The sequence below is a fragment of the Penicillium coprophilum genome (genome assembly GCF_028826855.1).
Source record: "Penicillium coprophilum strain IBT 35676 chromosome Unknown utg000001l_segment0_segment0, whole genome shotgun sequence".
Classification (NCBI taxonomy): Eukaryota; Fungi; Ascomycota; class Eurotiomycetes; order Eurotiales; family Aspergillaceae; genus Penicillium; species Penicillium coprophilum.
Genome location: NW_026622720.1, coordinates 2,866,229 through 2,878,350, shown reverse-complemented (window position 1 = coordinate 2,878,350; position 12,122 = coordinate 2,866,229). Strand labels below are relative to the sequence as shown.

At 49.2% G+C, this 12,122-nt stretch overlaps 3 protein-coding genes across 3 annotated transcripts; 2 read left to right on the top strand and 1 right to left on the bottom strand.

Annotated features, from left to right (window-relative positions):
* Nucleotides 1–37: 37 nt before the first annotated feature.
* N7500_001087 (uncharacterized protein) lies at nt 38–6,092 on the bottom strand (the record flags this gene model as incomplete). The annotated part of the gene is made up of 4 exons (XM_056672233.1): nt 38–4,062; nt 4,131–4,575; nt 4,629–5,746; nt 6,029–6,092. 4 exons carry the CDS (start codon nt 6,090–6,092, stop codon nt 38–40), a joined length of 5,652 nt encoding a protein of 1,883 aa, XP_056537806.1.
* Nucleotides 6,093–7,317: 1,225 nt separating this feature from the next.
* Nucleotides 7,318–8,740, top strand: N7500_001086 (uncharacterized protein; the record flags this gene model as incomplete). Its single annotated transcript, XM_056672232.1, has 6 exons — nt 7,318–7,495; nt 7,552–7,670; nt 7,724–7,785; nt 7,843–7,868; nt 7,926–8,275; nt 8,330–8,740. The coding sequence occupies 6 exons, from the start codon at nt 7,318–7,320 to the stop codon at nt 8,738–8,740; spliced, it is 1,146 nt and encodes a 381-aa protein (XP_056537805.1).
* Nucleotides 8,741–9,454: 714 nt separating this feature from the next.
* Nucleotides 9,455–11,317, top strand: N7500_001085 (Glycoside hydrolase family 35; the record flags this gene model as incomplete). Its single annotated transcript, XM_056672231.1, has 1 exon — nt 9,455–11,317. One exon carries the CDS (start codon nt 9,455–9,457, stop codon nt 11,315–11,317), a length of 1,863 nt encoding a protein of 620 aa, XP_056537804.1.
* Between the last annotated feature and the right edge of the window lie 805 nt (nt 11,318–12,122).

Below are 12,122 nucleotides of genomic sequence, written 5' to 3'. Positions count from 1 at the left end.
AGATGTAATATTACATTCGAATTCAGTTGTGAGAAAATCAAGATAGAATCATCCACCAAGACTCCTGTAAACTCCAGCAGGCCATCTCTCCCTCGCCGTCAGCCTTGACAATGCCAACTTCCTCCAGCCATTGCAGCATCAGCACGGTTTCCCATGTGCCCATGGTGGGTTTGATCATGTTAGAAATGCTGACGGCCTTGATACCAGGGCGTGTTGTCAGGCACCCGAGGACGGGGCCAATTACCAAATCCCAGAGACGGCGCACGAACTCTCCATTGATATCGTACCAAAGGGGATTCTTTGGTGGAATTCCCGTGCCTGCGGATGAGGGTGCGGGTGGAAGGATCACAGCTGCAGCTTTGTTATGGACCGGATTACCGTAGCGGTATTTTGCGGTGGGAGTAACCTCGACGGGGAACCGGAAATGTTTCTTGTCCATCTGTCGAGTTTCGTATCCGCCATCGGTGAGACCGAACTTGGCGCGAGGGGCATCACGAGGTCGCATTTGAATGGCGCCCGAAGCGTAGAGATTGATCAATGCGAGGATATCGCCGTCTTCTGCAGCATACTCGATATCGAAAGCACCGGTGGTCCGGAATTGGAGATCTAGCGTGTTTGATTTGAAATGAGCCGCACGGCGCAGCTGGGAGCTTTCGACGGCACGTTTGCGGCTCAGTGTCTGCAGGAAATATTCTGAGATATCGTAATTACGTCCTGGATTGACGCGGCCACGGGTTGTTGAGCTGATAACACGATCGTTGATCAGTGTCTGCGTCGCGGTGGTGATGAGTCGATCACCAAAGCGTTGCAGGATATCACTCGACTCATTGGGTCGATAGGTTTCTTCTGCGGTGATGATATTTGCACGGACCCAAGTCTTCGCAGTCTCAAGTTGTTCAGCATGAGCTTTTCGTGGATCCGACTGGATGCGTGATTCATCCTCGACAGGTACAGCAAATGGATTGCGTGCCATCAAGTTGCGTTTGTGGTTGATAGTGACACCGTGCACAGCTTGGTACAATTCATCGCCTGCCGTAAGAGCATCCTCGCGTAAATCGAAAACACTCTCGAATTGCTCCCGTGTTGCTGGAAGATCTGGAGCCCGTTCGGATGGAGACATATGTAGCCGAGTGCTTGCCCATTCAACCAGGGCAGGCCAATCATAGTTGTCCAAATCGGAATAGTCAATACGTGGGACTTCATCCTTTTCGTAGGCTTCAAGGAAGCACTCCTGGAAATCACGATGCATCTTTGTAATCTGCAAGCGATTCTTGTTAAGTGTCTGACGCGCTCGCGCTTCGATAAAAGACGGGTCTTCATTTGGGAAGGCTTTCGTCAAAAGATTCCAATCGATCACTCTTGATTCTGCTCCGCCTGCAAGCACACGAACGACGACGAGAGCAACCGCCAGCTTTTGTTTGAGATCCTCGGAGAGCGGGCGCACGAACCGCTGTCGGCGAATGCGTTTGGAGGTCGCTGGCGTCGCGGACTGTGTTTCTTTGTCAGGTGTTGCAGTATCATCGAGCTTAGCCAGACGGCGGTCTGTTGGAGGAGCACGCGGGGCTCGTGTCCGTCTTGGTTTTGGTGCGCGTTTGGGTGTCTCCTCTTTCGGTGTGGTTATTACAGGAGGCTGAAGTAGAGACTGGCGCTGACGACGGACATCGCTACGCCGGACTGGCAAATCCGGTTCCACTTCAGGCTGTTTCGGAGGAGGGGGCATGTCAATATCAAAGCGAATATCGCCATTGATCGGCGCTGGGTCGAAACCATCCTGAACGGTTTGGTCGATGAACTGCTGGCCTTCAAGGTTCGCTTCAAAGAGATTTGAGTGATGAAGCTCCCATTCGAGGATCTTCTTGGTCTTTTGATCGAATCTCGAGCGTAAAACTTTGGATTTGACAGCCATAGGCATTTCTGGCAGCTCTGGTTCGTCATGGGCTAGTCTAGATAACTCATTGACGGATTTCTCAATGTTCACGGCCGGTTGTCTTTCTGTCACGGGCCTACCCCTTCTGCGTTTGGCTGAGCACGACCCTGTGGAGAAAGTCCCCGTAGATGGATCAAATTGCTGCACTGGATTCATCAACATGGCATACGCTCCGATGGCGGAGATTGGTTTCATCACGCGTTTGGGATGTATGATGAGCTTTTGCTTTCCAGGACCACGTGTACCTGTTCGAACATATGGACGAATGATTGATGTGTTCGGATGAGCATCAAGATCCAATTCAGGAGGGCGTGCAAGTGTCATGAGTCGCTGAACTCCAGGAACGTCAGGCAATTTATCCATTTCTTCAGCAACCTTGGCAGCCTTAGCTGCTTGGGCTTCCAGGCGTTTGATGAAATTCGCCTGTGCCTGTCTCCTTCTTCTTGCCTCCAAGTTCACAATAGAGATAGGTTTCTGTTGTAAGTGAACCTGGGTCCCTTGTTCGACGGGGAAAGAGAATCTCTGTGCACGGGCAGGTGCACCGTGTGGTCGAACACTATTTCTTGTCAGATTCGGATCCATTTCGACATTGACCGCAAAGAAGGGCCGAGACTCGTGGAAATCAGTAGCCAAGATCTTGCTCTGCATCTCTTTCACCAGCGGATCGTCTGGTGACATTTCAGGCTTCAACAACAATGTCCTCGTCACCATCACTTTTCTTGTGTCCCTGCCGCTGAAAGTCAACTGCCGGAGCTGGCCAGCATCAATTAGTTGCTTGCATGCAGTATTGATAGTCCGCATGTCTGGTTTTTCATTGGGATGGAACTTCATCCATGCAGTGACAAATGGATACCACATTGCAGTGCCCGCGGGGTATACACCATTGGCTTTTTCCATGATTTCCATGATGAGCTTTCTTCGAAGGACACTGATAGATCCACCTCTCGCAGTCGAGAACTTTGAGGATCCCGATTCTTCCTCCCCTGGAATTTTCATGGTTCTGATGTTGATTCTGTTCCGAACACGTGGCTTTTTTGCAGGCTTGGTGCCAAAATTAAATTTCTGGGGGACCAGTGAGCCTGATCGCGGTGTCGGAACAGCGGATGGACGGGGTGTCGGAGATTGTAGAGTCTGGTTGTTATCGCTGCGGTCGGAGGGTGCTACGCGGCGTCGTTTTGATGGAGTCCCGGCTTGCTCCTCTTCGTATAGGTGAACGCTGGCACTCTTGTCACGATGGCGCGGTGTACTCGCTTTGATTGAACCCTCTTGGGGTGCTGGAACTACATCTTCGGGCAATGCCGCATTGGCATCCTTCAAGGGGCTTTCACTGCTTCCATTCCGGCCTGTGCGAATACGAGGTCGTTTAGAAAGTATGGGCGAGTCCGCTAGCTGATCAGGCAGAGTTCTCTTGGCTCCCGTCGAGGTCTTTGGGGTGGGAGTCATGACGGGCTCCTCGGAGTTGATCATTGAACGTGCAGCTTCGGGAGCAAGGCTCTCTGATGCCCGAGTGGTAGTAGCAGCATCATCTGCCTTGTCATCATCACTCGAGTCATCTAAGTCCTTGACAAACCAAGACATTGATGCTAGCTTTGGTGATTTGAAGATCGCAATTCGACTCTGTCTCGGGCGACCTCGGGCCTTGCCAGCCGGTCTTCTTCGGCCGTGGGGAGTCACATACACACCAGGAGCAGGTTTATCCATGACAAGAGCTTTGTATTCCGTCCAAGTCTCATCCATGCCAAGTGCTTCAAACTTCTCCTGCTTTGATAATCCCCTGAGGCTGTCGTGCTTAATTTTAGCTCTTTTGGCTCGTGGGATGTCCTCGACATATTCCCAGCCGTAACCCTGGCTCGGCTCCAGCTTGAGTTCAATTGCGGATTCCAGGACTTGAGACTCTCTGACTTCAGATTCGCTAGCTTCGTCTCTGGATCCAAATTCTTTAGCTTCGGTCTCCTCGGCTCCAGCTTCTTTGGGCTTAGATGCTTTGGCCTTGGGTTCTTTGGATTTGGCTTCTCTGGCAAGCTTTTCCACGGTTGCACGGTTCAGCCGGCCTTTCGGTCGTCCCTTGGGCCGGAAACGGGGCTCATATTGCTGCTTGGAGCCAGGCGGTAGTCTATCAGTACGTGTACGGATCACTGAGGCGCAATGTTAGAATTATGGTAATTTCTCTCATGGAAATCAAGGAAATAAGGGGCGATCATACCATGTTGACCGCTTGGTAGTTCAACAACAAACGGGTCGCTCGAAGAAAGGAGATAGTTGGGCGGTTTGACAGCCATAACCCCGTCGAGTAGAGTTGAATATGGATCCTTCAACATATTCTTTGGAAATGCCTTTTTGGGGAATCCGTGCTCATCAAGTTGGGGAAGAGCACCAAAAGGCGGAGCCTCGATTTTTAGCGATTTGGCTTTCTTGACTGGAATTTCAACGGCCTCCCATGATGCCTGGCCAGCTTCAACGAGTTTTGCGAAGTTGTTTGCCGAATAATGGACATAAAACATGATGGTCTTCTTCATTGCCATATCTCGAACGATGGCGTAATGGCGGAGATGTAGTGGCTGGGCCACTTGCCAAAGGTCGACCAAGCGATGCACCATACTTTCAGCAGGTCTCTTGTAAAAAGACCCAAAGCAGGTCCAGTTGAGGGTCTTATTTCTTTTGTTAGCTAAGAGAACCTTCATTTTATGAATAACGAGCTTACCTGGTTGGTGATGCCTGTTGTGCCTGCTCTTTCAACAATGTCAAAGATCTGGTTGTAGATATTACGATCCGGAGTCCAAGAGGGTACAATGCGTACAGCATCCCCAGCATTCTCTTTAATCTGGTCCACTCCACCATGCTCTGGACTAAGCGGCATTTTGCTCAGGCTCTCCAACTCCATGTCTTGGTCTTGGTCCGGGGTAAATTTGGTTCCTTTGGCTCGTACCCCATGCTTGTTCAAAACATCGAAATTAAACTCATGGAAAAGATCCAGATCTTGCTTTGTGGGATCTCGTAGGAGCTTGACACACGGATGCATTCTTTCGTATTGTGATTCGGCTCTCACACGTTGCACCACACCTATCCGCTCCCACTTGCGGAGCGCACGGGACAAGACTTTCCAACGCCAGTGGTCATCAAATCCCAGAAGTCGTTTCAAATCATTGCGTGCAATCAACTGGTGCTCCCGGAGAATATCGAATAGGCTTTTGTTGAAGCTGTCGAAATCAATCATGTTCTTCGATTGTGGTTCTTCTTCTTTCGTTTGAACACTTGTAGTTTGGCGGTAGAATCGCTGCAGTGTGCAGAGACTAGTTCGAGCCGTTTTGGTTTGAACAGGTCGCTTGTCGATGTAGCCCTTTCTTTGTAAAGCATCGGTACGCTTCGGAACAGACCGTTTGTCCTGGCCACTGATCTTCACCAGGTCTGGCTGCACGATACCCTTTGATTTGCGTGAAGCGATCACCGACAATAAGACAAATTCAAGTGGTAGTACCTTGGACTCGTCTGGTGGATGGCCAGTGATGGCGACCCAGGTTCTCTCTTCTGAGACATAGATTCGAAGCGGCGGTAGGGCAGAGTTCTGATCTCCAGCTTGAGTGCCTTCGGGATCATTGTCGTCATGACTCTCGATTTTTTGTGAGGCAAGCTGCTCGGCTTCATCTAAGGTGAGATGGTTCCACTCATTGTGCTGGCCGATGGACACCTCAGGGTTAGCCGTGAGCCAGGACCAGACCTTCTCTTTGAAACGATGATCAATTTTTTGGGTTATTTCAGTCGTTTCGCGAGACTGGGTATGGTAATCATCAATAGCTTGGAGTAGATCGGATAAGGTTGCGCCTTGGTGTCTGTTAGTCTTCTATAAAGTATGTATAACAATAACAACGCCCAATCAGGGCTTGAGAAGGATATAGATCGGCATTAGGTCTGCGCCGCAAGAACGCAGACTCAACCCCGTCATGACAAAGTCCCGAAAGTGTAAGTATGACAGGAATTCAACATGTTCCAACATTTTGCTTTGGGCTTTCGACATAATTTTGGTGACATTGAAAATCCACATGCGACATGACATGCGTCTCCGGGGTGAGGAAAAGTGGGTCCTAGTGAAGAGACTATACACACCTTGATTGCCGCAGAGTGCGACTTCGTTCAGCACGAAGTCGATAAGATGTTGTACACCAGGCATGGCTACATCTCTTTTTTTGGGATCGAAAGAGGAAGATTAGAAATGAGAAAAGAAAGAATGTGGGTAGGGGAAGAATTAAAGAAGGATAGAAATTTTCTGAAGGGGAGGACTCGAACGCCGGAGCTCACCAATTCTGCAAAAACGGCGATTGTCATGTCACATGACCTTATCTTATCTTTAACAATGGCTATTGATGCCTTGTTTGTCGGGCATCTTCAATGATTATTGAATCAATGATTATTGAAGGGTCTATTAACTCGACCAATAAAGGCCTTTTGATTGTAACAATTCTATTGGATTTCAGAGGTCCCTGGTCCTTCCGAGGTTTCTTGGAATCCAAAGCACTTTGGATATTGTAAAAACAGGTATCCACAGTGCCAAGCTGTTCTCGCCACCGTCTTCCAATCTTCTCCAACGAAGCCAAGGTATTTTTAGATCCATATAGTATTCGTTTTGAAAGAAAAGTGAGAGCAGGTTTATTCAATTGTTTAACATTGCATTAAGATGTACGGGGTAGTATGTTGTGGGACCCACGACACAGCTCTATAGAATGTATGTTGTACATTCATACGGAGTAGATCATAGGGCATTTATGAGCACAACAAACGGGGTCTAGGTCGGGATCGGCGTCCGAATCAACCGATGTCACTTTCAGGTCTCCCGAGGTTCCCTGTTTTCTACATATTTGTGCATACCTAGGGACTATTCTTATACACCGTATGAAGACGTGTCTACTACATACTGACATCGTTCCCAGATTCCTTACTAGATGCTACATAGGGAGACGATTAAATGATAATTTTTACAATCATAATGTCAAGAGGCAAAATAAGACTTGGCAAGTAAGATGTAGGCGAAAGGCGAAAATCAAAAGGAGAAGCACGAGACATAACGAGGCACACGCACAAGGCATACGAGGTACAAGACATTGAAGATATCAGTTTCGCCCGGATGGTTTGATGTTTTGAATGACATCATAGGCCCTTACGTCAGGTACCTGGGATCACAGCCAAATTTGTATGACAACGGAAGTACCTGTCTCCGTTGTTTCCGGCCAAAATTTCCTAGACTGATTTACATTCGCCTCTGGACTGTTCTTGGATTTTTCCCCTTTGGAAAACCATTCAGATTTAACATTACATGCTCGCCATGTCCTAATAAATCCCTCCTTCACCAAACAACCGCGTGTTTCCCCCGAACCTATCAACAGCGCTTTGCCACACCGATGGAAGAAGGAACCGTCCCAACACCCACCTCGGAGCCTCCTCCGCTCCCATACTCGTTGCGCACCAGGAAAAAGTCGATCGCCTTTTTCTGGACCATCTTTGTGATTGATACCTTGGCTCAGCCCTTGATTCTATATTGGTGTCTTTGGTATCTCACGGATCTATCACACAACGTGGGTATGTTTTGCGTGGAATAGATACACTCCGTTTAGATTGCTAATCTCAATGTGCAGTCTTCTCGATTGTCACCGCATCACTTGGAGGAGTCTCGGTCTTCGAATACTTTTACCGCCTACACAATCTATTCCGCAAAAACTCCAGGGCCCGACCCCTGAACTCTCGTGTATCATGGGTAAGTTTCAACCTAGGGTTGATTATAGACCATTGACTGACACCTCTCGGTAGCTGGATTTCTTTCAAATCAACTTCACCATTGTGTGGTTGATTCTAGCGGTCGAATTAGTCGTGTAAGTCTAGCACAGATCATAGGAGCAGAGGGGAACAAGGAGCTAACAAGTTCGCAGTGGATCGGTTCCTGAAGAACCATACGGTTAGACCACCCCACTATGACATCGTGCCATCTGTATCATACTGACCGCTTCAATAGTGCGCCTCATCGCCATGGTCCTACCAACCGTCATGTTCTACTTCGGCATCGTCTACCTTTCTCTCGACATTTTCCGTATGATGGGCTTCAAGGCCCCGTTCCGAATTTCCTCCACGCCCAAAGGCTCCGTTATGCCCACTGCATTGTATGCGCTTATTGAAGACGTGGTGGCAGTCGACGGTGGTGGTGGGCAGATATATCGATATGCTCTACGAACTCGATACCTATCGAGTCCTTATTTCCGCCGTATGCTCTTCGAGATGAACTGTTTCTGGAGTGGAGGATCCATCATATTCGCCGCCGCCATTACCGCAGTGGTCTTCACGGTTCAGGAAAATGTTGCATTCACGGTAAGCGGGAATCAACTCAACTTCGAATTGCAGTCAGACTAACCTCCAGTATAGTTGGGCTGGACCCTTCCGTTTGCCTGGGCTATTGTCTGGACCGTGATCACAATTCCCTGGGTCCAGAGTGACCTGCGTCGTGAGAAGAAGGCGTGGGCAGAAAACCGTGGACAAGGCGGCATCCCGTGGGTTGACGATATCAGCGCACCCACTGCACGTACCCGTTTTGCGTCCGTTCAGGCCAACGTCTGGCCCTGGACTCGTGATAAGCAGAGCCCCCCGGCGACGCCATCTGAGCAGACCGAGAAAATCCCCGATGCCCCCAGTGGAGCCTCCAATGGACCTCTTGGTATCTCCAACGATGCCTCCGGCAGTGCGCCTCATGGTGCACCTCACGTAACTGATGAAACTTATGATGGCGCAACCCTCGCGCCCAATGCTGAACCATCTACGGAGAAATTATCCGTGTAATAGGTATGCGATGAAGCTTTCTTATTTTGGTCTTTGGTTGTACATGGAAAATGCATTCTGGGAGAGAGCTTTTCTAGATTTTGACATTCTTTTAGTTTTGATTCTGCTGTGCAGGCTAGTGTTGTTGTATATAGATACCCTCTGTTTATTCTCTGGGGAGCATGAAGCTTTTGTTATTATTTCATCTAGAATGGACCATGAAACGCCTTCTTCCCTTCTCTCCCCCCTTCTCTCCCCAAAGACTTGTGCCTTTTGTGGCCTCGTGAATAAAACAAATTCAACAAGGTGGAATTGTGGTTGATTGAGGTGGTCGACTCTATACAATAAAAGCGGCGAGAGGTTAGTCCTCAAATGGAAATGGAAAACCGTGAGATAGAACGGAGTAAACAAGCGTCCCCCTGGATAGATTGCATATGTAACCTCAGCATGTGAACTGCACATGCACATGTAGTGACAGGAGATGATATGGAAGATCATATCCCACCAATACGGAGATTTCTAGTGAAGACCCATATAGATTGCATCTTTAATTTATACTACTGTAACTCCAAGGCGCTACGCTACCTCACTGCGGGGGTTGAGATCTGCACTGTTCGTCAATGTAGTAATCGGGTCGGATAACATCTCGGATACACCTACGATCTTCACATTGGAGTTCGAGCTATAAAATGGGATTGATCCGGGGAAGTAAACAGCAACCCATTCCTGCAAGCCATGAAGAGATCTATCTCAGGGTTTCTGCTTCTGGTCTTTGGCCTGCTGTCCGTAGCACAGGCAGCTGATCCATTCACTTATGACAATAACACTTTCCTTCTTCATGGAGAGCCCTACCTCCTCCTGGGTGGCCAGATGGACCCGCAGCACATCCCTCACGAACTATGGCCCGATCGCCTGGAAAAGGCACGCGGCATGGGCCTGAATACCATTTTCTCCTATGTGTTTTGGGATCAACTTGAGCCTAAACAAGGAGAATGGGATAACACCGGCAACAATGACATCGCAAAGTACTTCCGACTTGCAAAGGAGAAGGGATTGAACGTGATCCTGCGGCCCGGCCCGTATGTTTGCGCCGAGCATGAATGGGGCGGTTTCCCAGCTTGGCTCAGCGAGGTTCCGGGAATGGTTGTTCGTGACAACAACAAGCCTTTCCTAGATGCCTCCAAGGCTTTCATCGACCGTCTGGCAAAGGAGGTGGGTGATCTCCAGGTCACCAACGGAGGACCCATCTTGATGGTCCAAATCGAGAATGAGTATGGATCCTACGGAAGCGATCATGTGTACTTGAACGCTTTGAAGGATATCTTCACAGCTGCTTTCGATGTACCCTTCTACACCAATGATGGCGGCACCGAGGCTATGCTCAAGGGTGGCCAGATCTCGGGTGTCTTAGCTGAGACGGACGGCGACGTCTATGAGGGATTTGCTGCCCGCGACAAATATGTCACCGATCCTACTAGTCTCGGACCCCAGCTTGATGGCGAGTACTATATCACATGGCTCGACCAGTGGGCTAGCAACTACGTCCACAAATCCAACGTCGGAAACCAGGAAGCGATTGATAAAATCACCACAGATGTCAAGTGGCTGTTGAACAACAACGGCTCATTCAATCTCTTCATGTTCCACGGCGGCACCAACTGGGGATTCCAAAATGGAGCTGACTGGGCCGATGCCTTACAGCCCATCACCACGAGCTACGACTACGGTGCGCCCCTCGACGAAACAGGTCGCAGGAACGACATTTACCTTGCGATCCGAAAGACCATCGCCGCCGTTGTCGGGGAAGACACCCTCCCCGCTCTTCCAGACGAGGAGCCATTGATTGAAATTCCATCCATCAAGCTCACCCCATCTGTAGACATCTTTGATTCCCTCCCCGACCCCATCGAGAAAGAATCCCCAGTCAACATGGAAGCCGTCGGACAGTCGACTGGACTCATTCTCTACCGACATGTCATCACAACACCCGTCAAGGGCGCCATCAAAGCCGGTGATAAGCCCCGTGATCGTCTAATCGTCTATGTCAACAAGAAGCGCGTCGGCGTGATCGACGGTACATACAAGACACCGCAAACCGTCAATCTGGACCTGAAGGAAAGCGATGTCCTCGACATCCTAGTCGAGAACCTGGGACGCGTCAACTACGGCGGCGAGATTGTGGACCAGCGCAAGGGAATCGTTGGCGACGTCACAGTTGGCGAGAGTGTGCTTTCCAAATGGGCGATCTACCCATTACCCTTGGCGACACCGCCCAAGGCTACCGAGAACACAACGCTGAAGCCCTCCGCTACGTCCGGTCCTATCTTCTTCACCGGCTCATTTGACTTGGATAAGGTTGGTGATACTTTCCTCGAGCTGCCCGACTGGACCAAGGGCGTGGTTTGGGTTAATGGAGTCAATTTGGGCCGCTACTGGACTGTGGGCCCGCAGCAATCGCTTTATCTTCCATGGTGTTATCTTCGCAAGGAGAAGAACGAGATTACTGTCCTTGCCCTCGAGCCTACGGGGACTGACAGCGCCGTTCGTGGAGTCACCTCGCGCACCTGGGGAAATAACCCTGATCCGGATGCTCCGTGAAATGAGGATATCAAGATACGATGATAGGTCGCAGATATACATGAATGACTCAAATGAAACAGTACATTAAGTACTTCCCAACAAATTGCTGTTACGCCTAGAATATAACCTGCGGGATTGCGAAAATGACCGCTTTTAAGGCCAGAGACGGCTGCCTTTCCACCCGTAACCTTGTCCAGTTTACGAAGATGTATAGAGACCAGGACTCAAAATCCCTGTTATAAGAGGCTGATTCCTTGATTGCTATTACATATGCCAGGTAGCCTGGTTCTTCTAGCGTTCACACGTGTCAAAGATAATGCTTTGGGCCTCTAAACAAATAGACGTGTCTCTCTCACATAAGAGACAGTCATTTCTATGGCATTACATCATTTATAGATCTCTTCGGTAGTCTTCTCAGCGATCTTCTTAGATACTCTTCTTGAGTATTTTATAAAATAGTTCGTCGCGGTGAGAAATCACGATAAGGAGAGACAACCATTGCCTTTGATGGAACTGTTGGAGTTGAGATGGCACCTCTCCGGGGATTGCTGCGATGCAGGGAGGAGCAGATGAGGATGACGGTGGATCCTTTTCAGTCACATCAGGGTACGAAGATGTATAGCTATCAGGGTTCAAACCCCCTTTATAGGGAAATAATCGTGCCTGTCGTTTTGCACCGCTCCATCCATCGCCTTATACAATGTACTATAAACTCTCAACGTTCTCAACTGTCGAAAACGAAGCTTTTGTTCCCATACAGTTAGAGATATCTCCATGTCTTTGCACAATCTCCAAGTATCACGCACTGATTTTGTGAAGTCCA